Raw genomic sequence first — 26592 nt, 5'->3', positions numbered from 1 at the left:
CACAAACTCATGATTTATTAGTTATCTGTTTTAATTGGAAGCTTCGCCATGTCACTAAACCCTTTAACAATCAGTAACTAGCGACTTGACAGCTACAAATCAACAAATACCACTCCAGAGAGACTGTAATGTGGTTTAATTACAAGCCTTTCAAATACAGTATAACTGGCAAAACCATGCCTTATGCCCAAACATTGAACATGATTTTTAAATGCTTAACATGGCAAGTGAAAACATTAGGAAAGCCATACATAAACACTCTGTATGTGCCTTGTATAATCTTAGTAGAGTGGGCTTTAATGAGCATGGCGTAACATAACTACAAAATATTCTGCTCAAGTCAGAGAAGATTTTGAATTCCCACTGAGAACGGGACAACATCCACCTCCCCCATAAATATATCCTTTATTGAAGAATCATACATAAAAGTGGAGACCATGGACACAGGTGACATTGACTGGTGTTACTCTTCATGTTCAAGTTCAGCTAAATTCTTCCTTTTGCCTTGTTCATGGACATGGTTCCCCCATGTGTATGTCAGGTACATCAAAACCATAGCTGCAGGAAAGAAGGAAACAGAGTGGTTTTAATCAGTGTGAACCTAGTTAAACTTTTTCGAACTACAAAAATTCTGAACTACAAATGAAAAACAATCTTGGAAAACAATTTAAATATTGATCACTCAAACATCAAATTGATTGTCACAGGATAAATACAGTTGATTGAGATTACATCAGTCCAGCAGCAGTTGTGGCCTGGCCCCTGTCAGACCATTGACTTGTACACTTATACAGTATACACGTGCAAAAGTAATCAAAAGTGAAGACTTACGGGGGGCAACCTTAAAGACCGATGCTCTGAACCGTCTCCAAACATTGGGAATTCCCTTTGAAAAGTAGTTAGGGAATGCTCGCTGCTCAAAAGGGGAAAGGCTGTATGTGATCACATGACGGATCTTGGCCAAATCTCCGAAGTGGCGACCCATTCTCTGAAGACTGTGGATCTGAAAGGAGAACAGGAATGACTGTTATATTGTGTTTAAAGTAAGACTTTATGTTTACCTACAGCACTGATACAAATTTACTTTGAAGTTGAAAGAGGAGACGCGTTTATTTATCACTGATAACAATAAATAATGGTCGTCCCAAAGCAGATCTTATTAACCAACTCCCTGCTGCTTAACTTCAAACTGCATAGCAACGGGTCATTTGATTACTTGCTGTTTCAGGATTTGCACTATTAGTCAGAACTAAATTGGCTACATCAAAGTTAATGCGTTACATATCGGCTGTGAAGAAATAAGCTCATAACATACAATAATACACTGTCTTGATGAACAGGTTCACTAGTAATATATCATCCTAGAAAGAACGAACAAAGAGGCCAAAGGCCGAATAACCGAAAGGAGTAGTATTGATTGGTAACTAATATAGCCTGAACATCGGTACGTTTTCTCTTCATATGTAATCTGTCGTTTCACCAACTTAACAAATGTCCCATATCTATTTGTATAGCAGAAACTGACGAAAAGCGTTATGCAACCAGGCAATCAGGAAGCTAAACAAAGCAGTGTTATGGTCTAATTTTGTTGGTCAACTGCTTCACCCTGCTCAAAAAGCAAAGGGCAGCTAGCTAGCCAGCTAGCTTCTAGAAAGACCTTGTTTTGACATTCATCCTACTCTAAAATGTCTATATCTCAGATCACATGTATATAGTATATTACCTCGAATACCTGAAAACAGACAGATCAAAATTGTGTTAATATTTCGAGTGAACTGAAAGATCACCAATAAGCTGTAAAATATGGATATTTATTTGTTCACTTACCTCAGTACGACGCAACACTTCTGTTCTGCGGGTGTCTAAGACCTTACGTCGTTTCCGATTTGTTTCGTAACGTCCCTTTCTTCTTCTTTGGCTCCGTTGCAAGATGTCTAAGTTTATATCGCGACCTGCTGGGCTGGCAGGCAATGCAAGCTATTTGTTACTAAATGGCATGAAAGAACAGGCCACTCCGACCAGTATCGCGAGTGCTTATTAAAGTATAAAGATTTGTAATGGATTTTATGAAAAAGCGAACTCAAATCAGTGATGAAGCATCTTCCTCTAGTTCCTGCTAGTCGTCTGTACAGTATACCAACTACACGTTACCATTCGCTACCATGTAACGCTGATATGGACGTCTTATTTTTTATTATAAAGACTGTGCGAATGCAGTGCAACGCTCCAAATACGTATGTGCCGCAAAACGAAGAAAAATGTTTTTTCTTTTATCTTATTAAAAAGAAAAAAGGAATACAACACGAAGTAAGTTATGCTTGCTGTTTTTTTATTCTACGTTTTTCCACATGAATATTTCACAATATTCTTTTTTTTTTTTTTTTTTGGTGATACCATAGTCAACCACACAACACTATAGAATTAATTTACATAAATAGATACATAACAATCAGAGAAAGTCTTCAATACAAATTCTTTCTTAACATGCAGTCATTTCTTGGCCAAGAGTAATTAATACAGACACATCAAGTTGTCCATAATAAAGGACAACTTATTTTCTGGACATCATGAATAGAGAGGTTGTCCATGAGACAACCATCTGCAATCCTTGGATATAAAATGAAATGTAAAAGTGTTCCGATAAGAGAATAGGACTACACTTTTCATAATTTGCCCAGAACAAGAATACTTAAAAAACTGTCAACTGTGCTAAAGAATAGAGACTGCTGAGAAAAGACCACCCAAAATAAATAAAGAAAATAACTTAAAACAATATTAATAACTATTAATGAAACAAAAACTTTTCTTTTTCACTTGTCACAGGCACCACTGAATTATACGACACAAAACATGAATTGTAGAAAGAGAGGGTGTCAAAAATGATGCCATTTCAAAATAACAAACAGAAAAAAAATATCACTCACCATTTTTACATATCGTTGAAATGGATAAAATGCTTTTTGGCAAAGAAAAACATTGAAATGCATTGTTCTGCTCTCAATAGTTTCTGCCCCATATACCGATATTGTTTTACATCCCCGTGTGCAGTCATGGTTGTTAATCAATGGTAAAAAATTAATGACAACAGGTGTCAAGTATGAAAAATAGTCCAAAGTTTTCACAGAACCATGAATCGAAAAAAAAAAAAAAAAAAAAAATCAGGTTGAGACTTTATCGACAGGTGCACTTTGTAGCTATCATTTCTTCATATTCCTTGTAGGCAATGGAACCGTCATTCTCAATGGTCAGAACACTTAAAGGGTTATATTCTGAGGGGACACATGAGGGTCTTGGCACAGAGGAGTCTAGCTTCTCATAAATGATGTTCTGCACCATGGTGTGTACAGGTGAGCCATACATATAACCCATTAGCCTTGGACAAGAGCCTTTGCAGTACCTTGGATTGTATTTGTGGGGAGCTATAATCCAGTGGTCCAATTTGAGCTGGCTGAAGCTCACCCTGAAATCATACAAATCACAGTCGTCTGTTGGGAAATCGTTTTTCGGCAGGAGATCCAAAAGAGCGGTCTCCGGACTTGGCTCAAGCTTTCCGTCCTTCGGAGAATTGCGTTTTTTCCTCGAGACTCCTCTTTTCCATCTGAATTTCGGCTGACGCTCAAAAGATTTCTTCAGCGCAAAGTCTGTCCTTATGCTTCTCGGCTTAGCTGAGGTAGGCCCCCTCTGATAGGCAACCTCACTGGTGTCATTGAGGTACAACAGGAGAGAAGGAGACCTCAGAGTGAGCTCCACGGGACGCTTTTGACTCCCACTCCCGTGCCCTCCATCAGCACAGGTCAGGTTAACGAGTAAGTGAATGTCCTTTTTATGGGATTTAACAAAAGGCAGGAGGAAAGGAGTCACATCCACCTCCACCCACTTACGGCGACTCTTTCTCTGAGACTGAACGTGAAACCTGACAGAGTGCTGATCTCTGGGGCAAAGATTTTCCTCAGAGTGCTCCTGCTCTTTGAGTACGAGATAACAGAAAGAGGTGAAGGAGGATGCTTGGTCTTGATCGAAAGAGTAAAGCAGGACGGATTTCAACAGCTCCTCCTGTGCCCTCACTCGATCTAGATTGTAGGAAAGATCCTGCATGAAAAACTCTGCAGGAAATAAGGTACCATTGTCAAACCAATGACATTGTTCTTTCAAACTGTAAAGATACAGGAACACTACATTAAGGAATTATGATAAAGAAAAAAAAAATCTGAGTTCACTTAAATATTCTGATTATCAATATAAGCCCCTAGGTACTGTAGGACGGCAAACCGAGGACAGGTAAGAGTTAAACGCAGTTATAGATAATGGATTTTGAGATGTTGAAAATAAAGGGTCAGTTGGGTCAAGCTTTATTATCCAGACTTTAGAACACGAGAAAAAAAACTTTCTTTGGCCGTTATGTGCTGGCAGTCTAAAAAATAATGCTGATATCTCTCCAACTGCACGAGGAAAACAGAAAAAAAACATAATGCTTCTCGTTAGAGTACACATTAATGTATTACAAGTTAGCTCAACGTCGCTATCAGAAAATCTTTTTGAATTTCACAGTGATTTGCAGTAAGATACCTTTATACATACCTTTATCTTGCTCAAGACACTCATCTCGCGGCGTTATCAGACGAACTGTGTTATATAGATGGGTCGGCTCGTGACTTCGCTCGTGCTTAGAACATATCTTGTACAGTCTTTTCATATAACGAACGTATCTTGATTCAGGTCTTGTCCGTGGAGTAAAATCTCCCCATGGCTCGTACTCTGACAATGCCTTCAGCAAAGGAGTCAAAATATTGCCATGATGAACTGAGGAATCCTCAAACTCAACAGGTTCGTTTGCAATAGTTTGGCATAATTTATGTGGTAGGCCACCAATTACAAGAAGAATAACGATTCCATTTAAGTACCAAAGTGCCCCTCTCATTTGAGTTGGAGTTGCCATAAGTAAATAAATCCGTCAAACTTCGAGAATTTCTTTGCCAACATTCAGTGCAACCAAACATTGCATGTGTCGCGTGGTGATGACAGGTGTACGTAATGATTCCACGCTTGGCAATTAATGTCAAATGCTACGCATGGAATATTGTGAATTGTGTGTATTTGACTAGATGAGATTTCATACATTACTTCTAAACCAAATGTCGATACTCTTTAACAACTATGGGAAGATAATTTATTATAAGTGCAGGGCGTGACCTGGGCGTATGAGGAAACGGTGGACAGGACACACCCATAAAAATCATTCCTTGCCCTGCATCAAGGCCCTTTACGGCTGATTTGATGACCTAACTTGACAGAGCTGAAAAGGAATGCTTTGGCAAGACTGAAGAAGGTATTTAAGAAAAATTAAATAAAAAGAGCTCTTGAAGGACATTATGAGCTGGCGGAGATGCGCGTCAATGCGTTAAATTAGTCACGGTTATGGTCAAGAAATACAGTGAGTCAGACCTCAGATAGTACAGTCAGTGGGTGACTACAATTTTGAATGGGGAAAACTTCTAGTATTTGACTGTGTAAATATTGAAAATATAGAATATTTGTGATCAAACTCATCTCGCAACATTATAGTGCTGTGCATATCATTGGTGTTTGCTATGAGTCCATCAAGTTGAGCAGAAAATCACAGAGTCTTTGTTTGAACTGCCCATAGCCCAAGACAGAGGAGGGAGAGCACTCCTTTGATTTGCTTCTGCAGATTTCAACATTCCGATGCATCCCTTCCACTTGAGTGGTCCAGTGCAGCTGCACTGTGGGAAAAGAGGGGGGGGGGGGGGGGGGTTGCTGGGAAGCACACATGGGAAACCATGTGTCTTCACTGAGTACAAAAAGAAAAGAAAAGACTAACAGCTTGAGGTTCCGAACAATGATGCCAGAAATTATGCAGTAAGAAAACAAAGGTCTGTTATTTAGCTACGCAAGGATGACCCTGCTTACTGTGTGAGAATGTATAGCTGTAGTTTTCATGTAAAGTACTGCTCATTTTCATGAATCATATCTGTGCTACAATATAATTATAGGAGCAAGCAAAAAAATATGTACCCCAAATAAATACCCCATATATGATTCACAGAGATCCAACCAAACTGAAGGTGTTTTCCCCAAAATGTCCATTTTTATTCATTTTAAAGCACATATACATATATATACACAGTAATGTTTTTTTTTTTTTAAAGAAGCATCTCTTTTATCAGTTATTCCATTAATTTCGTATTTCTTGCAACCAAGCAAGTCAACATTTCAAATGTTAGAGCCAAATATAAGAACCCGTATGTACATATGGCAATGAATACCTGCATTGTATTAGACATTGTTTTGATGAAACTGCTGTAGCCCCAGGTCAAGGTCAAGGATGTCTCCCTGAAAGCAGAGTGAGCAACTGCTGATTCACAGTGAGCCATTCCCCGTCAAGGTCAGATTCATCATTTCAGATCACTGCACAAAAAGCCTAAAAGCTTAGAGAGAAGACATGTCTAACTCTTATGTCAGTTAACATGTGACTGTAACAATGACTGTTTGAAACAGGGGGGGCTTATTCAATTCTGGAGCTTATACAGGCTTTTGGAGGCTGGCTGTTTTGTTCTACCAATTCGCTCTGCTTTACTTTTAGATGTAACAGTCATTCCAAACACGATCTACACACGTTAATTCAATTTTATCGATTTATTTGTGTACTTATAATGTACCGGTCCTAAAATGTTGGCACATGTTGCTTTTTATGGAAAACTAAATCAAAACTCAATTGTAAGATCCATAAATTCAACTACAGCATTCCAGCAAGCAACCCAAAGAGCAGTGTTTCTCTGCACATAACAAAAGACTCAAGAATCAGATAAGATAGATCAAGTGTTTTTTTGTTTGCTGGGTACATTCTCTCCCACTGCTGGATCTCCAACCACATTTCATGAGTCTAAAAAGTATGTCATTCAGAAGTTTGTTTGGTTGGATTAAAACTACTTAACAGTTTTGATGTACCACAGACATTTAATAACACAAATTGTGGTGTTTCACTTAAAACAAAGTTCATGGTTTGGATGGACATGTCACTGAGTAAGCTTCGGCAAAAATTACACATAAATAAAAATAAGTTATATTCGTTAAGTACTAACGTTACAGTTCACTGTTAAAAACCATTGTTTCCTCTGGGAAATACCGAAGAAATATAATTGTATTGGTGTGTACTTACAACTTTTTATTAAAAACTCTCCTCTTTTTTCAGAATTAATAATGTTTGAACCATGAAAACTACTCACTCCAAAAATGAGTTACACACAGGACACTGAAACATTTCTACCAAGTAAAATTTTCTAGTAAACAATATCTTAGGGCAGCATCATTTCTGTTCTTTAACTGAACACCACACAAATACGTTCATAGACATTTCACACATGGGCATTCTCTTATATTCACTGGACTAACCTATGGCCGAGCGCATCATTCTGTTTTTTGTAATCTTCGTTGTCGTCACTGACGAAATGGAAGCTCAGACGATGTCTCTGTTTTCTTCTGTATCCCACAGGTGGCTGAAATAACCTACTCAAAGTGTTGAAACCACGTGAGACCTCAGAAGGACATTCATTCTCTGTTTTATCATACAAAGGCCGCTGATACAACACCTGAGGGTCTCCAAGCATCTCTCTCACCTGTAAAGATACACCTTTCTGCAAATAGTAGTAAGGCTTTTTTCCACTGTTATCCCTTATGTTGAAATTGGCACCATAATCACGCACTAGTAAAGTTAACACAGATTCATGATTGTGTATGGCAGCAATGTGTAAAGGTGTGTATCCATCGTGGGTCTTGATATTAACATCAATATCCATGCCATTTCTCTTGGAAATGTCAATGATTTTACAAACCATCTCAAAATTGCCACTTTTTGCAGCCCAGTGAAGAGCTGTGAAGCCAGATATGAAGTCTCTCTTCTCAGCTAGCTGAATGTCATTCAGGAGCAGGCCATACACATGACCCCAGTGCCCAGTGGCTAACTGAACAAGCCACTCATGCTCTGTGGGCTCCAAGGGGGGCCCCTCTGAATACTTTGAGGTGTAACCTGGTTTAGATAATTTGTTGCCTTTTTTAAGATGAGGTGAACTTGGTGCCTGAGCCTCTGCCTGCCGCCTTTTTGGTCTTGGAGTTTTGCGTAGATCATTCTCCTCCACGGCTTTACTTCGATGTTGGGTATTTGTGATAGGATGCGTTGTCTCAGTCGTCACTTGAAACGTACGAGTCTCTGATGACAACTCACACTGCTGCCGTGCGGAGCACAGAACTCTTGGCTCTACTTTGTCTGTCTCGTCACTTAAGCGATCAAACTGTGAATTTGGTGGTGATTTAACTGCAACAATAGCAAAAACAGCTCTGGTTTTCCCCCTTTTAACTTCACTCGATACACTGAGTACTCTGGCTCGTACAGTCTCCTCGGAACAAGCTGTTATTGACCCATCAACTTGAGCCGGTGCATCATGGCAGCTCGATGAACCGTTATTTTGAGCTGGACAATCAGGGAGCGAACTTCCGACGTTACCATTTAAATATCCGTGATTTTTGTTCAGAGAAACGAACGAATTGTTGTTTTCAACATCTGAATGATAAATCTGGAACTCACGTTTTGAAATGCTACTGAGGCTCATGGAAGAAGAAGAAAAAGAACAATTTCGGCTGACTGGGCTATCTTCCAACTGATTCTTTTTAACTTTCACAAATTCTTGGTATTTTTTCTTCACGACTACAAACTTGACATTGTCGATCTGTTTAACAACTGCAACATTGTTCACAAAACTCTTAAAGAGATTCCTGTTTTGTGTCTTTTCCGCGGGATCGCTGCTGTTGATAAATCCTTTAAACTCATCCAACAGTTCAGAATTCTTCACCTTTCCACCGTGCTCCAATAAAAAGGTTAAAATCGTCTCCTGAGACAAAGCCATCCTTTTAAAGACCTTTAAGGCTTGCACAATGTATGTACAATCGCCCTTTGTGGGTAAAAACACTTTTTCTCCCTTTTGGCGCAGTCAGTCTCTTGCAATGTCAGAGGATGTCACGGGAACTACCTGCTGTTTCCGGTTATCCCAGAAAATCAAATTCCCGACGGGGTCTGTTTTCCAGACCACGGCTATCTGTGCGAATGCCAATTGAAGTGACAATAGGGCTGCGCGCGCAACAAGTTTCATCGTGTATGTTGCAGCAGGGGAAACAGATTCAAAATGAGATACGCTGGGTAGCCTTCTAAATAATCAGAAATCGGCTCATTTAATTATCGGTCATTAGAAAAAAAAATTGTACTTTCCACTCACCTTCTTGCGGTTCTGTAGTGTCAAATCCAAAAACAAGGATGGCCGCATAAGCCATATTTAATAATGACAAAAGTAATTATATGAAGGAATGGTTTTGTTTCTGAAACGTTTGATTAAATATGAGCCAGTATATTTTTACACATTTACATCGGAAAAAATTCGTGAATGACCTAGAAGGTGATGACAGTAAACCAAACATGTTTGACCTACATTGTTATAGGCCTCCACTTTTAAATAATTCACCAACTTTGAATTGCTATTTAAATATTCTTGATAACCGTAGCCTTGCATCCACGCACAACCAATGAATGATCACTTATTTTCTCATATTATTTTAAAATAGAGTATTTTTATCATGAGAGGGGTGAGGGTTCTTCTCTTGAAACTAAGCTATTTCTATGCTGAAGGAAACCATTTTGTTTACATCTCTTTTAATTTATGAACTGTCGTTGAAAATGTGCACTTAACCAAAAATAGAGCGAGTATGACAACAATAAGAAAAGATTCGGTTAATCCATAGGCTACATTTTTTCAGCGTTTACCCCCAAGTAATGTCAAATAAACTCTAATCGAGTTATTTAGATAAATGTAAACATATTCCACATGGTGTCCCACAGTATAGAGAAACCTAACTGGCAGCGTCATCTTTAGCTTCAGATGGAAATAGAACAATAGATTCCATTATCTACTAATTAATCACGAAATTTCCCTTTCGGTGATATCTGCCACGTGCTCTTACACATACTTTAAGGTGAGCAAGGCTCATAAAGCCGCAACACAAACAAAAGGACGTCTAAGACGACACGAATATGCAGTTTATTAAATACATATACTGTAAAATACATATAAAACATGTCCAGGATTCATTTCAACGGTTTGAATATCTTGATGACGGACGAAACAAGACAAGCAGCAAACGTCACATTGGCAAATAACTTTATTCACGGTACATTTTTCGTAACACACATGGCAAAAAGAGACAATAAATATGGGCAAAAACAAATATGAAGCTCCGGCCAAGATGAAAAATAAAATGCAGTGATTTTCATTTTGTTACATTTCAAGCACTGACCTGAAATTACAAATCTTTGCCAATACTGTATGTCTTGAGGATAGCAGTAACAGAACTTCACCCTAAGAACTCATTCTTTTTCACAGCAATATGTATATTTTCCCCTAAAAACATAATCTAAGATTCTCAGAGCTGAACTCTTGATGGACTTGCAAAGCTTATAATGTACTGCTATAAAATCCATCTACTAGGGTGGGTAGATGTGTAAAGTGTTGTGCAAAAAATGTCATCCACATTAAGTCATGTATGACATTAGTGTGTGGACAAGTTGAATGCATTTAACCTTTCATATTAGTAGAACTAGATGATCTGAGTAGATTTTTGATTTATCCAGAGCAATGTGTGAATGTGTATTACAATTAGGATTGTAACAAGCGTGTGTGATGAGTAATTCAGACTCAGCTACAGCAAAGTGAAACCTATAAAAAAACCCATCATATTTCGCCTAGCTTCCCAGGGCATAAAGACAAACATTCCACAGAGCAGTTCAAAAATGTACTGAACATTCACACTTTTTCATATTATGTCAGTATTCATACTGCCGTGTTCTGTCAGTATTCAAACTGTTGTTGTTCTACTCCCTGTCGTTGGGAGTATTCGCTTGGGTGTTAATAGTCGGGGAGCATTTAACAGCATTATATCTGGCCAACTCTGCCATTCGCCTGTCAGCTTCTTGGAAACCAGCTGCTGTTCCAGCCAATCCAAGATAGTGCACAATCACTGGATGACAAAGAATCCATGCTCTCTGATTTAGTTCCTCTTAAAAAAAACAGAGGCATATCATCTTTGGAATGTGTCAAACTGTATCCACATTTTAATATTTGGTAATGGAGCTCTGTTTCTCCTTGGCCCATAGGCATGGATTACAGATCAGAGTTCAGTCAGGATTGTGTTAAGGCTTGTACTGCATTACTTCATTCGTATTCAGTTTTGTAAATCAAAGATTGACACATATTTGGATAAACTGTGAAAATGTGTATTTCCATATTCCTTCATGTCCTCAGAATGGTATGATATGGTATAAATACTATCATAAATATACTTTGTAATACAATCTTAAAACAAAATATTACACTTGAATTCTTACTGTTTATAAAAAAAAAATAATAATAAAGTTCAATAATATATTCAGATTTACATGGGGCACACATTTAGTTCTTTGGAAATGTTTAGACACTTCAAAATTGGCGTACACCCATCAAAAATCCATGTAGACTCTCCCATTTAGTGACGTCTCAAAATGCTCGCAACAGGAGCAAACAGATTGTCAGAACGACGGACGCAGGACCACTTTCTTACATCTGGCCGATGTGGACAATCTCACAGCAGGTAAAACCTAATTAGCGCGGCTTCCTCTCAAGAGTGCCGTTAATGGTTAAATAAAAACAAACAATGCAATGACAAACCCCAAGATTCGGAATCTAACAACAGATACCCACCCCAGGAGGCACTACGGTGTGTGAAGGATCCGCAAAGTTTGCCGCAGGAAGCCAAATGGAATAGCTTGAGTTAGGCTGTCACACCATTTCTTCTTCACCTTGAGCGTCCCCAACTAGCAGCGAGTGTTTATCCGGTTCGGTAAGTGCCATGCTGTTGAGAGAATGCTTGTCAGAGCGCAGTGAGTTGATAGAGGCTCGGCTATAGTTGACAATGCGGTCTAACAGGCTCAGTTTGGGAGAGCTACGTCGCAGTTCTCCCATTCCAATCTGGACGCTGACGTCTGATAGGCTGCCCTGGCGCCTGTGCCCGCCGAGCTTCGACTCCAGCTTCTCAGCAGTGGGTTTAGTGTAACTATGGAAACAAGAAAGAGAAACAAAGTTCAACACACTCCTTGAATTTCAAGTCCAGTACATTTTTGACGTGCTATGTATACTGAACAATCAGAACAGGATTTTTCCAGAGAAATACGATCATGTGTAAACTTGCAGGAAACACATTCAGTATGGTCCAGGCCGACTCAAGTGCTTAGACAGAAGAAATGAACATGGTAAGGATGTGACACCCTTGAGTGGGTGACGAGACTCACCATTTGAGTAGGAGGGAGGAGACCACCACTGAAACAGAGGACAATGCCATAGCAGCAGAGCCCATCCAAGGCTGCAGCACCAGCCCGACGGGCATGAACACACCTGCACGGACAAACAGGTGTCAATGCAATAACTCAGTGACCAATTAGTCAGTGAAACTGAAGGGATCACCTGTGTCTTGCTTTGCTTTTGTTTATACTTACCAGCTGCTATTGGAATCCCGACGAGATTGTAGATTAGCGCAAACACGAAGTTTATACGGATGCGTTTCACAGTCTTTTTAGACAGGTCAATGCTCCCAACAACATCCAGAAGATCATTCTGGGAAGAGAACAAGGCTTCATTTTGGAGTCTGAAAACACTGCACACTATGTTAACGTCTATGTTTTATCCCTATGACAAGTCAACTAGCAAATCATTTTTCTAAAGCGATTCTCTTCTTTAGTTTGGTTTTGACTTCTTATCTAAATACTGAAGCACAGCTGAAGACACAGCGCAGAGTCCAGCTCTGTGCCTTACCCTGATTAGAACCACGTCTGCAGCCTCGATCGCAACATCAGTGCCTGTGCCGATGGCGATGCCGATGTCTGCCATGGCCAGCGCAGGCGAGTCGTTCACCCCGTCGCCTACCATGGCAACACGTTTGCCAGCCTTTTGCAGCTGCTCCACTTTGGCAACCTTGTGTGAGGGCAGAACCTCTGCAAACACCTTCCTAATGCCAACCTAAACATGGAGGGGAAACAAGGAATGCAGTTTTAATGGAATTTCTTTAATCGTTATGTTAATCACTGGGGGTGTAAGATCCATACCAGACTGATAATAGCCTTACATGGGACTGATCTAAGGTACCTGTGTGGCAATGGCCCGAGCAGTCTTACTGTTGTCTCCCGTCATAAGCACCACCTCTAGACCCATAGCATTGAGAGTATGGACAGCCAGCTCAGCCTCTGGTTTCACTGTATCTGCGATAGCTACCATGGCACACAGAACGCCTGTGGACACACGCGCAACACACACACACACACAGGTTAGGATGTCACCATGGAAACCTGATCCAGATCCATTTGCCTTTATGGAAAAACAAAGATAATATGTCATCAGATGGTGACTAGCAATACAAATAGATTTTAACTGATACCATAACCATAATTTGGATGGTTAAGACTACATCAAACATGGACTATGCCTTAAACTGTCACTTTTATACATATTATTTATTTTCAAATGTATTCATTTCAAAAGTCATCTGTTTCTGCTATGATTATGATAATTGTGACAACGTGTATAGATATTTTAAATAAAACATTTATTTCCATATGTAATAATCCTCACTCACCATCCACAGCCACCAAGACAGCGGTGCGCCCCCTGCGTTCATGCTCCACCATGGCCTCATCCACATCCCCTCCGATCTCTAGCCCGTTCCTCCTCATCCACTCCCTGTTCCCGATCAGTACCGTATACGCCGCCGACTGCACCAGACCTGAAAGAGCACAGGTTAAACGTGCGGCTTTGTTACTGACCCCTCAGTAAATACAGACGACGTTATGGGAAAGAGCCAGGGTCATGGTGCTTGTAGACTTCAAAGTTCAACAGTAGAGCATCTGATTCAGCTGGTGTCTCATTTGAAAGACAAAGCGAGTTACATTTGTTTTACAAATAAGTTGTATAAAAACAATGAATGGTAACTACTGTGAGTCCCAACACTCACAGAGTATGGTAAACTGATCTAACATGATATTTTGAGAAGATTTTGATGTTCAGTCACTTACTGAGAGGTTGTGGATCCATTATGAGAGGGTGGGAATTAGAGCTGGTTCTGGTATCGCTGATTTGGATCAGGACGGCATTGCGCTGGTTCTCCTCACTGTCGCTGTCCTCATGTCTCACCAGGTTCTCCAAGTTACTGACCTGACACTTAATTCCACAACCAGGTACTGCCTGAAAATCACTGCAGGCACCCAAAGACTCTGTAGCCAACTCCTGAAACAACAAAAAACCCCAGACAAAACAACAAACATTTAGGGGATAAAACCAAACCGCACAGGTACACTCATAGAAACAACTCAAGCTAATAGTGACCATGATGTGAATAACCACGATGTTAATGCTCCAGTAATAAAGGTCAGAATTGTTTGTTTATCATAGAAACACTGAGCAGATGCAAACATACTGACCTGTTTACAGTACTTGGTGATGGCTGCACCTAGTGGGTGTTCGCTGTTGTTTTCTGCTGTTCCGATTATGGCCAGAAGTCTAGAGCGAGGAATACGGTTCCCTTCCACAACCAGTTTCACCTGAACCACTTTTGGAGCTCCGTATGTGATGGTACCAGTTTTGTCAAATACAACAGACTGAATCTAAGAATAAAAATATATTTTGTGTCTATTACATGTTACTTAACAGATAATAAAACTGATTATCAATTAAGAAAAAAAAACTAATGACAAAACTTGTGAATTGTTTGAAAAAAAAAAAACCCACTGCAGTCTTTTGTAAATTTGCCAGTACTTTAATTATGAGTTGTAAGTTCACACTTTTAAATCCTGTTTTGTTTGTTTCTTTAACAGGAAAGACTGTTCAGATGTATTCCTTTACCTTGTGTGCCATCTCCAGAGGCTCTCCCCCTTTGATGAGGATGCCATTCTGTGCACCTACTCCAGTGCCAACCATGACAGCAGTTGGGGTTGCCAGGCCCAGCGAGCAGGGGCAGGCAATGCACAGAACAGTGATGGAGGCCTGGAAGGCAAAGCGAATGACTGCCTCTGCCTTTGAGATGCTCTTATCATACCCCTGCAAAGAGCAGCAATATTAAAACACTGGCATTTAGACTAAAAATAACAATAAAAAAAAACACTAAAAAAATATGAAAAAAAGCTGTGAAATAAGGCAATTCAATTCATTCATGATGTGCATCAAATACTGGTGAACATTTTGTTTCTTTCGATCACCATAAAAGCCAAAGAAATCAGAGATTCCCTCTGAATCATTCTGATGAAATCTGAAGTGGATACCACACACGTACTGTTGTAGTAAAGATGTAGTAAAGAAACAGTGCTCACAGGGAAGTATTTCTCAACCAGCGGAAAGTTTACAAATCCAATTAATATCCATCCAATAAGAGTGAGCACGGAGACTGCCACGATGAATGGGACAAAGTAACCACTGATCTTATCTGCAAACTGCTGGATAGGAGCCTGTGTGGAGGGAAAAAAAAAAAAACAGACTCTCTGTCATTCAAAAGTTCAAAGACAGTAGGTTACAAACCATCATATTTTCTTCTTATTCCTTAGCCAGAGACTTCCACTCAAGTCCACTGAAACCAGTGCTGAATAAGGTTCATATTTAGTCTGAAGTATATAACTCATTGAGATTAAAGTACCAGCTATGTATGATCTTAATTTTCATCATACAACTCTGACAAAAGCGAGTCATATTAAATAAATGAAAGATTTGAAAGAGTATGAATGATGGGTTATCAGTAAACAACACAGCAAAACGGGCTGCGCTCCATCTCCCATCAAACATCACAGAAAAGCCGGGCATATGAATAAGGACACCATTCTGTTTAGAGTACCTTTGATGTCTGAGCTTCCTCCACCAGTTTAACGATCTGAGAGAGGGTGGTGTCCATACCCACGTGGGTGGCACTGATGAGCAAAGAGCCGTTCTGGTTGATGGAGCCGGCGATAACCATGCTGCCTGGCTTCTTAGTGACAGGCATGGACTCACCTGGCAGATAAACGAGATTCATGTCTCAACATTTGAAAAGTCAACCGAGGACACTTCTCAGCGTCACTGTGTACATGCAATGAATGAACCTGTCCTTTGTACTATAGGGTGATTCAGGAAAGGCAATGTGTACATTGGATATGCAATAAAAAGACCAATTACCATCCACCGTACTCGTGTATCCAAGCAAGAGGAGAGTAGGGGTAGCCAAAGTATACCTGTGATAAGAGATTCGTCTGCCATAGAGTGGCCCTCGATAACTCGTCCGTCCACCGGGAACTTGCCTCCTGGCACCACTTTCACGATGTCACCCCTCTGTACCAGCTCTACATCCACCTGCTCCTCACTGACAAGGCAGCAGGAAAGGAGAAAGGAGGAAAGGAGAAGGGGAGAGAGAGAGAGAGAGAGAGGAGAGAAAAATAGGATGGCTTTTAGGTCTTAACAATTACCAAAGTACATTTCGGTCTGCAGCACTGTAGAGAGGTCTATGCGGTGATAGAACAGAAAATCACCTCAGAATGGACTTGTCATCATTCAGTATTACAATCGTGGCCTCAGTGGCCTGTAGAGACATCAGCTTAGACAAGGCTTCTGAGGTCTTACTCTGTGACAGACAAAAGAAGAGTGCATCACTGAAATGGCAACAAAACAGACACTTACACTATCGGAAGATTGTGGAGAGTCTAAAACGTGCAGTAATAATGAAGTATAAGGGAACTTTGAGATCTATGTTGTCCTCAAGAGGCAAAATTAGGTGTAAAAATGGAATTATGCTTCTAAATGAAGAACAGCCGTTGAACCTTTCAGAGGCAGAGACATGTACTGACATGCACAGGCATGTAATAAATGTAAAGTGACTAACAGTGTTGGGCCTATTGATTGGCCTCATACCTTTGCTATTTGCTCCAGCCATCTGCCCAGGGCAATGAAGACAAAGAGCATGGGAGGTGTATCAAAAAAGGTGATTGGGTTAACCTTTGCCTTCTCCACCATGGCAACTATCAGAATCACCAGAGAATAGGTGAAAGCTATGGAGGTCGCCAGGACTATAAGCACATCCATGTTGGCTGTTCTGTGCTTGAGAGCTTTGTACGCCTGAATGTAGAAGTATCGGCCTCCGATGAACTGGAAAGAAGGGAAAAAAAAACCCCAAAATCATCTGCATGGTTAGACTGCATTTGTAACTTCCCCAGAACAGTGAGTGAGTTCTGCTGAATTCTCAGTTTTAATTATCACGAGACGCTTTTGCACATGTGACGACAAACTGCATCCACACATCGCATGAGACAACAACAAAAAATCTCCCCAAGTACCATTAATAATTCCTCTTTAATTACATTTATTAATTCTCTTCACGGAAAAAATAACAGAAAGCTTGCTTCACGCAGAATTTCCTCCTCAATAAAACCAGGAAAATGACAACCACAAAGACCCTACAAAACCTGAGAAGAACAGAAACTAGGGAACTGAAAAATGCCAGTGTGCTCTTAACAGATGCAATAGTGGAGTGGGGTGGAGTGGAGTGGAGTGGGGTGGGGTGGGGGGGGCACTGGTGGTGGGGGAGTTTTATGCAGTACCTGTACAGGGACACAGAAGAGGAAGGACAGGAGGTTCATAATGGAGAGACCAGGGAGGAGCTGTTTCTCCAGAAACATGGTGGAGTGGTATCGTTCTCTGTCCTCGGCAGTGGCGTTGTGGTGGTGGGACATGTTGATCTGGTGATCCACTATGATCATATACATCATCATTCCCATGACCGGTATGCAGAACAGCAGACTGATGTAGAAAGATTTCCGCCACCTGAGAACAAAAGCACAAGAAATGTTCAAAACAAATGTTTTCCCCAAAGGATACACACACGCACTGTTTGTACGTCATCCTCAGAGACAGGAAACAATTGACCTTTTGAACTTACTGTTCAATTTCTCGACTGTGATCCAAGTGACTCCCAGTGCGATCCTTCTTCACAAGCGCCGCATCAAAACCCATATTCTGCCAATAACAAATTGGAACATTTTTATAAAATTCACAACCTTCCATCCACAAGTAACACTTGTGCGACTTCTATTTTGTAACCATAGAGACCACCCAAAAAAAAAAAAAAAAAAACCTTACCTCAATCAGTCTGATTATATCTCGAGGGCCAATCAACTCTGGGTCATATTTGATGTGGGCTTTATTGGTTGCCAGGGCAACAGAGGTATAAAGGATCCCCTTCTGTTTTGTCAGGTTAGATTCAATTTTGTGAACGCAGGACGCACAGGTCATTCCCCTGACCTTTTATGTGAGGAAACATTAAAACAGATCTTTTATTTTAGCTAAATGAAATTTGTTCTAAATCCACAAATGTAACGACCGATGTAAGGGTCCTCACCACAAGCTCCAGGTTTCCATCGGAGCCTTCGTGATTCTCCATGACAGTGGCGGTGAAGCCAAGCTCTCTGATACATTCTGCTATCCGCAGTGGATCAATGACACTGGGATTGTAACGAACTTCTGCTTTACTAGCCATTAGCGCAATCAACACGGAGTATATCCCTGGATTTAAAAAAAAAATAATAATAAAAAAAAAATAATAACAAAGGCAGCCAAAAACAAATCTGTGACAAATCTGAGCCATTTTCCCCCAAACAACATAACATACAATACAGCCACATTATCACAGAAATCTCTATGCCACATATACAAAGGCAGTGGATGACTGGTGCACATGCATGCTTTTTCTATGAGTGGTTTTGATTTGAGTGATGTGTTAAAATACGCCTGAGATCTCTGAGCAACTCACCATTCTCGTTTTTGAGATTTCTTTCAATGTTGTTAACACAAGAGACACAGGTCATCCCTCCAATTTGGATAAAACATTTGGATTGTGTCTCTGAGGCTTGTGAATCTCCTCTGACTCCGTTAGAGCCTGGTTCTAAGTCACCTTCCAGCTGTTTGTCTTTTGCAGCAGGCAAAACTGAAGACGCCACAGAGTTACGCCCGGATGAAGGACTACGCGCTGCCTGTGGCACCAAGGAATTCGTTTCTGCACACAAAACAGGATCAGTTTAAGAGTGCGTTATTTTAAGTTTCACTCCTAATAGACAAATGCCAGTTCTTCATTCATGCGTCAAACCTTCGAACAATATTAAAAAATTTATAACCCATTAGAGTTGGCATGGATATTTTTTGTTTTGAACAGAAAGCAGATTACAGGAGAAACTGGTCTCTTGCTCTGTTATTACCCAGAGGTCACCACTGTGTTATACAATTATGCAATCAGACCTCTGTGGAATGTGAGGTCATCTTGACCTTAACCTTACACATTTTTTGGCAAATTATCAAGAGATGGACAGAATTTTTAATGTGACCTCACCTATAAAAAAGACAAAACTCCAATGTATTCTGAGGTGGAATGCAATAAAAAAAAAAAATGAGTCGAGCATAAAACTTTACTTTTTACAGTATAACAACAAACTGACAAGCCGGCCTCAAATCCACGGGCATTAAAGATGAAACGAAAGGCGACCATCTTAAGAGAAAATGCTCACCAGGCAAGAAGGCATCAAAGCCCATCTCCTCAATGGCTTCACGAAGCTCTTCCGGTGAGGTGACCAAAGGATCGTACTCAAAAGTCCCTTTGTGATTGGCGAGTGAGACCTGCGCTGATCTAACGCCTTTCCGTTGGGAGATGACACCCTCGATAGACTGGACACAGGAGCCACAGGTCATACCCTCAATATGGATGTCCACCACAGCAGACAGGGGCTGCAGGAAGGTGGGTTCGGTTGGGGTGAACGGGGCTGGAGTAAGATGAGCCATCTGTGGCTGGCTGTCCGGGCTGACCAGCTGAACTCTAAAGTTTCCGGGTGGCAAGGCCTCAATAGCCCTCTGTAGCTCTGCCGTAGAGATAAGTTTCGGGGTGTACGTTACAGAAGCTTGACCCTTCTCTAAGGACACCTCCACTGAGTTCACCCCCTGCAGTTTGACCGTATTGTCCTGGATGTTAACGACACAAGAATTACAGTGCATCCCCGTCACTTTAAATAAAGCCGTAGCTGGGATGTCTTCGGTCTGTCCTGAGGCGCTGTCCACTGGCGAAGGGGAAGTCTGATTCGGAGCGCTTAACAAACGCTCCACCTCGGCCGACAGCTGTATCTGACGAGGCTTCGATTTGACAGAGGCCTTGAAACCCGCCACACCGATCTGGGTAACAATCTCATCCACAGATATGAGGTAAGGCAAGTACAGTATTGTGGCTTCCTGGGATTCTAGAGAAACTAGAAAACACAGAAAGAACAACCGCAACCAGTCAATATTCAGGTAGCACTAGCTGCCTTGGAACTTTAAGTTATCATAAGAAATACTGATGGCAAATACAAGGCTCCTGCAAGACAAAGGTCAGAGCTGTATTTCAATATACATGAAGTACAATGTCAGTCGGTTCAGCATTTACAATAGGTTTCACAATAGTCTCAAACCAAATAGTGGTCACATGACGATGAGTGTGTGGGTGCGTGTGTGTGAAAGAGTAGCACGTAGCTGAGTTTGTTCTTTTGAACGTAACTGATAAGTCCAAAAAAGGAGCTCTCACCTTTTATTTTCTCAATCCCCTTGAGTTTACCAATCTTTCCCTCAATGGTGGTGGTGCAGGACAGACAGACCATGCCATCAACCCGCATTTTCACCATCTCCACCCCGCTGGGGTTACGTGTGGATCCCTCCTGGGGACTGTGAACTGGGCTGGACGACAGCTCAGGGTTCAGGCAGCTCAGTTCCTCACTAATCCGCTCCTCGCCGATCAAAGACGGAGCGTACGTGATCGACAGACCCCTTTTATCACTGCTCTCCCGCGTCGCTGTGACACCCTGTAGCTGAGACAGTCGGCTTAGTGCCTGCTCTGTGATTGCGCCTGTTGTGGAGAAAAACTTTGTCTCTAAGGGGACCGGTGTTGCCGTGGTAGTCTCAGTTAAGGTGCATTCAAACCCCATATCTTCAATAGCTTCAGCCAAGGATTCTTTGCTCTGAAGAGCTTGGTCAAACACCACAGTGGCATTTTTCAGCTCCAGGGAAACCTAAAATAAACGATAATCTGGTAAAACATGTTTTTTTTTTTTTTTTTTCTGGTGTATTTGTAAAGGACAAACATTAAGGGGATTAATGCACTGTACAAATGAGTGCAGATAAAAGACACAAAATGACATTCATTTGTCTTGTGACACATAGAGCATGTGTTGAGACACTTACTACATGTCTGCTTTAAACAATGCACTTAAAACAAGAACTGATGACACAACACTCTTCAAAGATGTTTGCACTGGAGCCAAGAAGGTGACAAACTAGTTTTAACTGAACAATGAACTCACTGGGCTCTTTCACTGGGTTGTAACTTGTGATTCATCAACGACATCACCTGACTCTTAAGCCTCAGAGCCACAAACCCATAACACAGTATTATGTCTATATGTGCTGGCAGAACAAACTAAGAAAGCATATAATTAGAAAAAGCGGAATGAGCGTATAATTTAGTTTGGGTTTTTTTTCATATCTGGATCAGGCTTTAATGCAAGACCATGTATCAGATATTTCAGAGGGACAGTCTTAAAGAGTCACATGGTGCTTAAAAGTCTCACAACAGAGACAGTAATAGCATTTAATACATCTGCAGCAGCCTTGTAGATTCACAGTGACACGTCTGGTTTCACTCTAACAAAGGGCAAATATCTACAACACACACATTATTTAATTATCTCTCAGGCCACCCTCTGCCTAAGGGGGAATGAAACAATAAGGAAAAGGCCAGGACAAATGATTGATTAGGCTACAGCTAAAAGTCATTGACATGTGATGGTTTTCCTCAATTACCTCTTAGCCACAGGCAGAAAGCTAAAAGCCCGTTTTTCAGGGACTGATTAAACAGACGGCCATATAAACAGACCCAATGCCTTATCTCATTACCAGTTCTCGGAAATGGAAGAAATGATCCACTCAGCCATTTAAATTATGACCTTACAACTTCTGCATTTTATTCAGATAAATCGGTTTACACTGACTCCCAGGGACATGGGTACCCTATAGTCAAAAAAAAAAAAACATCATGGGTTTTATGCTTTGTCATATAAGAGCAGCCGGGAAAGGTCTTTGTTGTCTTCTGTTTGTTTCTTTGTCTTTCTTTTTGGGTCTTCCAAGGTGAAAAACATTAAAATGAATGCAAAACTGAGCTACATTGATAATTATTCACCGAAGCGACGGTGTGCTAACCAGTGCTGATCAGTGACACGGGGAATGAATTCTTCAGTCAAAGTAGAATGGAGTTTCACTGAGAACTGCTCAATCACTCACCTTAATACGGACAACTCCAGGGAAGCCACCGATTCGCTGCTCTATTGACTGGACACAGGAGCCACAGGTCATGCCCTCCACACTCAGAGTAACGGAAAATAGGTTTGTCTTCAGTGCCATGGTCCTTCTGGAATAATCATCAATACACAATGACAACAGCTGTAATAAACCCCTCTAGATATCAAACTTTGAGGAAGATTTCACAGACTCTGGGTGATGTATGTGCATCAGCTCAAAAGCCAGCTACTATTACCTCTGCGATAAAAGTATTGCTTGAGGAACAAAATTAAGCATTTTTAACACTTTGACAACACAAGAAAAAAAAAAGGAAGGGGGTAATAGGGAGAAAATATGGGCCAATAGGGTACCTCAGGCGCTCACATCGTGTAATTTTAGGTACAGATCAGTGATCAGTAATGTTCAAGCCTATGTGCTGGAAGTATACACATTCTCTGTGGAGTTTACTTTAACATGATGATATGTAACTCCTATGAAAGAGGCTAAGAGACAAGACACTGGCTGGTAGAATCACTCCTGAGTTTGGTACATTTGCATAAACTAACAGTTACTCAATCTCAGTGTTTGTACTATCATCTTGGGTATACAAGTGTGTTGTGCAGTGTTCTGTTCCTTCGGTTTGTTTGAGCCACAGATGGCAACTGATACGGTGAACTATTCATTTGTTCAGTCCCTTGTATGCACGTATGCTTCTTACTCATATCTTTGAGTTCAAGTGGTTTTATAAAATCTCTCCTCTTATGAAGAGAAAGACTGACACTTTCAGGAACAGATGAATTTCCACATAAACCAAGGTAGCCCATACTGTCCAGGTGATAAAGACTTATAAGAATGCCGCCCACCCTTTCAAAGTGACCTTGAGGTAATAAGTTTACAGAATGTCCGATATCTGCACGGCCTTAAAATTTTGCATTTGCACTTAGGGCTGGGCGATACAGCTGAAAAATGTATCATGATACAATGTTTTATTTCAGTCAATATTGAAAATTACTGATCATTTTCAATGACCTGTTTGTAATAATTACAAGGAGAAAAAAGGTTGAATTTAACCACTTTACTTACACAGGTACTAAGGTAATATGGAAATAATTTTAACGTTAACACAACAATGAAAAACACACACAATTAAACAAATTTACAGAAATAAATAAACATATACAGTATAAGGATAAAGGAATGATCTCACCTTGATACACATGAAATAACGAGAGCAAGTAAAATCAAATTTGAGGTAAACTGACCTAACGTCAGTAAAATGCAATAAATAAGCAAACATAAAAGAAACTCTTGAACTTAGTAAATACAATATTATAAAATGTGTGTAATGCAAAAGTGTTTTGTAAAGGTAGAAAATCAAAGTAAACTTTGAGGTAGATGAACCCAACATTTTTAAGATGTAACAAACATTATAAAAACCCCTAAAACTGAGTAAACAAAATAAATTTGCTGCACTCTCGCTCTTGGACGGGGCGGTTTTCCTGCAGTTTACACACAAAAGTGTTCTGATATCGGTCAGAATTAAAAAAAAAATGCAATACTGGGAAGCTGACCGGTCCTTTTTCATCAACAATTCCCTCACCGCCTGCACTCGTTTTTTCTTCAGTCCCTGCTGTTCCTGTTGTGTCACATGTCGATGGTGCAACCAAACCATACACCTGTTAAATCATTGGCTGTCTACGTGTCACTCGTAGCACGCTCCATTATCAAAGGATATAATATGCTATTCATGAGCCAAGGAGGGGGCACGCCTGGGGTCTGATAATGCAACCGAACTTCACTATTCATTATGTGCTATCCTCGGGGACAGTCTAAAATGCTTAATGTGTTTTAAAGAACCAAATGTGACAGGTAGACACTCCAGACATATTTATAGCTATTGCATGGTACTAAATACATCCAAAAGCTTGAGAACGTAGTCAGAAGGGAAATATTTTAAATATTGGTTATGCGTTTTCTTGGCGCATATATGATCTGCTTGACGAGCGAGGACATACCTAAAATGTTAACTAGAGACTCTTCCAGGATTATAACTGTTCTTCAGCACTAACTATATCCAAAAGTTTGAGAATGTAGTCAGAATGGAATATCTTAAATACTGATGTAGCGCTTTCTCTGCGCATAAAAACGCTAGCAAGGTTAAGCGGATGTGCCCAAAAAATAATGAGTATTTATTTAAAATAATAAGTATTTCCCTTCATTCTCAAGCTTCTGGATATTGTGAGTGCTGAAGGACAGCTATAATCCTGGAAGATTTTGACTCTCTAGTTATTATTTTAGGTATGTTTTCTCTCGGTAAGCGGATATGGGCAAAGAAAACGCTTAATCAATATTCAAAATGCCTCCCTTCTGTATACGTTCCCAAGCTTTTGGATATTTTAGTACTATGGAATAGCTATAAATGTGAGCAGTTCAGAGTTTCTACCTGTCATACTTGGTACTTTAAAACGTTTAAGATTTTTCACGTTAAGCGTTTTAGACTGTCCTTTTCCTGGCGGTTTGCGTTTCAGTGAAACCATCGAACATTCTATCGAACAATTTTCTTACTGGTATTGAGGAAGTGTCTATCGCGGTACATATTGCTATCGTTTTATCGCCCAGGCCTATCTGAACTGTCTCAGAAGTGACTCAAATATTCTCCTTTCAACCATACACAGATAAAGCAACCAAAAGCCAAAATAAATCACAGCAAATGCCATCCTGTCCGCTTTACTAGAATCAGCCATTCATTCTTTCACACTAAAAGTTTATTTTCTACAAAGGCAGCTCTTGTGTCATCTGGGGAAAATAAACTGTTGTATTATAAAGAAGTTTAATGATAACAGTCAAGACAGAGATGTCAGATCTTGGCAGCATTAAATAGGTGTAACTATTATATCCATTTTTTAATCATAACTGAATGGAATGTATCCTGACCACGAATAACCCAAACCAATCCAAGAGCAGTTCAAGCGAAATCTAGACTACAAACACGTTTGAACTAAAAAAACAGATACAAAAAAAATCGCAAAATCATGTATTCTGAAATGTAAGGGAAATGTTCGTCATGTACCTTCTCCCCCACAGCTGGAGGGAAAAGGGGAAGCAGAACAAGAACAATAAACATCTTTTGGGTACAGACTGTTTCAGACTAAAGCTAGCCGTCACACATAGCACTAACATTAAGAAATACAATAAATTAATAGCATTACCTCTTAACTCAATAGAATACAAAAACCGTTACCGCCCAACAACACACAATAAATGAACATAGACTGTCGTATTACAATATTAAAACGCTAACTAGCTAAGACTAAGAACACTTGTTGCGCCGTTTTGCCTTGTTGGCAGTATGTTATTTTGAGCTCTGAAGGTGGCCATGGCATCTTGAATTCGCCACATAAACGGCAGACAAGTTGAACTACTCACTTAACATCAAAGGCACCGGTTCGACTGCACTATTGTTAATGAAGGCACCGTTGCAATCCAACGCAAATTCCTTGAATTCTTTTTGCTTTCTAACGGAATAATTGCGGTTACGCAAATTTGTGGGATTACCTTTACCGATGCTGGTTATCATAAGTAACTTACGTGCACGAATTCAGTCTAATTTAACAAACTGACACAAAAACGTAAGTAGAGCACTTTCTAGTCAACTATGCAGCAAACACAGTCCCCGTTACTTCGCACTTTAAAGGTACTCGGACTCTCCTTTACCATGGCGAGACATACTAGCTAACAGATCAAACTGAGTAGCCATTTATCTGCTAATTTTCTACGTGCAAGTTCAAACTCTATAAAAATCGATGACTGGTTGATTCATTACCTTACCTTATAATCCTGGCAGTAATCCAAGTCCATTAGAACAGAACAGTACGACACAGAACAGTTTATGAAGTAACTTGATTAGCTAACCAAGTGGTTAGCCTAGCTAGCGCGTACTGATTGGTGTTCACACGAGTAGTTAGCTAACTAGTATTACAAGCAACATTTTTAACGAGTGCCTTCCGTGACACTGTAAAAACAAATATAAAAAGCTGTCGCACATAACAACTGTTACTTCAGTGTCTGTTAAATCCTTTCTGAATTTCGGCCTCGAGATTTTCACGGGGATTACAGCACGTCTCCATGATATGACAGTCCGCCAACGACCACAGAC

General features: G+C 40.3%; 4 protein-coding genes across 4 annotated transcripts; all 4 read right to left on the bottom strand.

The window, feature by feature from the left end:
• Positions 1–7: 7 nt before the first annotated feature.
• Positions 8–1868, bottom strand: uqcrq (ubiquinol-cytochrome c reductase, complex III subunit VII). The gene is made up of 3 exons (XM_030764903.1): positions 1828–1868; positions 832–1003; positions 8–558 (listed from the first exon to the last, which is right to left on the bottom strand). Exons 2-3 carry the CDS (start codon positions 983–985, stop codon positions 464–466), a joined length of 249 nt encoding a protein of 82 aa, XP_030620763.1. The 5' UTR covers positions 986–1003; positions 1828–1868; the 3' UTR covers positions 8–463.
• Positions 1869–3171: 1303 nt separating this feature from the next.
• On the bottom strand, positions 3172–4918 carry gdf9 (growth differentiation factor 9). Its single transcript, XM_030765542.1, has 2 exons — positions 4567–4918; positions 3172–4103 (listed from the first exon to the last, which is right to left on the bottom strand). The coding sequence occupies exons 1-2, from the start codon at positions 4916–4918 to the stop codon at positions 3172–3174; spliced, it is 1284 nt and encodes a 427-aa protein (XP_030621402.1).
• A 2479-nt stretch (positions 4919–7397) lies between these two features.
• sowahab (sosondowah ankyrin repeat domain family member Ab) lies at positions 7398–8918 on the bottom strand. The gene has a single exon (XM_030765541.1). It carries the CDS (start codon positions 8916–8918, stop codon positions 7398–7400), a length of 1521 nt encoding a protein of 506 aa, XP_030621401.1.
• A 1292-nt stretch (positions 8919–10210) lies between these two features.
• atp7a (ATPase copper transporting alpha) lies at positions 10211–26321 on the bottom strand. Its single transcript, XM_030766972.1, has 23 exons — positions 26265–26321; positions 22440–22566; positions 20692–21172; positions 19649–20377; positions 18901–19143; positions 18490–18653; positions 18231–18392; positions 18031–18107; positions 17693–17915; positions 17007–17240; positions 16628–16719; positions 16334–16461; positions 15961–16115; positions 15446–15580; positions 14982–15176; positions 14561–14743; positions 14156–14366; positions 13720–13866; positions 13233–13375; positions 12903–13106; positions 12587–12704; positions 12383–12485; positions 10211–12147 (listed from the first exon to the last, which is right to left on the bottom strand). Exons 2-23 carry the CDS (start codon positions 22557–22559, stop codon positions 11874–11876), a joined length of 4521 nt encoding a protein of 1506 aa, XP_030622832.1. The 5' UTR covers positions 22560–22566; positions 26265–26321; the 3' UTR covers positions 10211–11873.
• Between the last annotated feature and the right edge of the window lie 271 nt (positions 26322–26592).

The sequence above is a fragment of the Chanos chanos genome, chromosome 2 (assembly GCF_902362185.1).
Source record: "Chanos chanos chromosome 2, fChaCha1.1, whole genome shotgun sequence".
Taxonomy (NCBI): domain Eukaryota; kingdom Metazoa; phylum Chordata; class Actinopteri; order Gonorynchiformes; family Chanidae; genus Chanos; species Chanos chanos.
This window is presented reverse-complemented; position numbering and strand designations above follow the sequence as displayed.

Excerpts from the sequence above, each read along its gene's own strand:
- uqcrq (XM_030764903.1), bottom strand. The coding sequence starts at position 985 with ATGGGTCGCCACTTCGGAGATTTGGCCAAGATCCGTCATGTGATCACA. Across the intron at positions 559-831 it reads GGTCTTTAAGGTTGCCCCCC|CTATGGTTTTGATGTACCTG; the intron begins GTAAGTCTTCAC and ends TCTTTCCTGCAG.
- gdf9 (XM_030765542.1), bottom strand. The coding sequence starts at position 4,918 with ATGAGAGGGGCACTTTGGTACTTAAATGGAATCGTTATTCTTCTTGTA. Across the intron at positions 4,104-4,566 it reads AGATAAAGGTATGTATAAAG|AGTTTTTCATGCAGGATCTT; the intron begins GTATCTTACTGC and ends TATTTCCTGCAG.
- sowahab (XM_030765541.1), bottom strand. The coding sequence starts at position 8,918 with ATGGCTTTGTCTCAGGAGACGATTTTAACCTTTTTATTGGAGCACGGT.
- atp7a (XM_030766972.1), bottom strand. The coding sequence starts at position 22,559 with ATGGCACTGAAGACAAACCTATTTTCCGTTACTCTGAGTGTGGAGGGC. Across the intron at positions 21,173-22,439 it reads CTGGAGTTGTCCGTATTAAG|GTTTCCCTGGAGCTGAAAAA; the intron begins GTGAGTGATTGA and ends CGTTTATTTTAG. Across the intron at positions 18,654-18,900 it reads AAATCTCAAAAACGAGAATG|GGATATACTCCGTGTTGATT; the intron begins GTGAGTTGCTCA and ends TTTTAAATCCAG.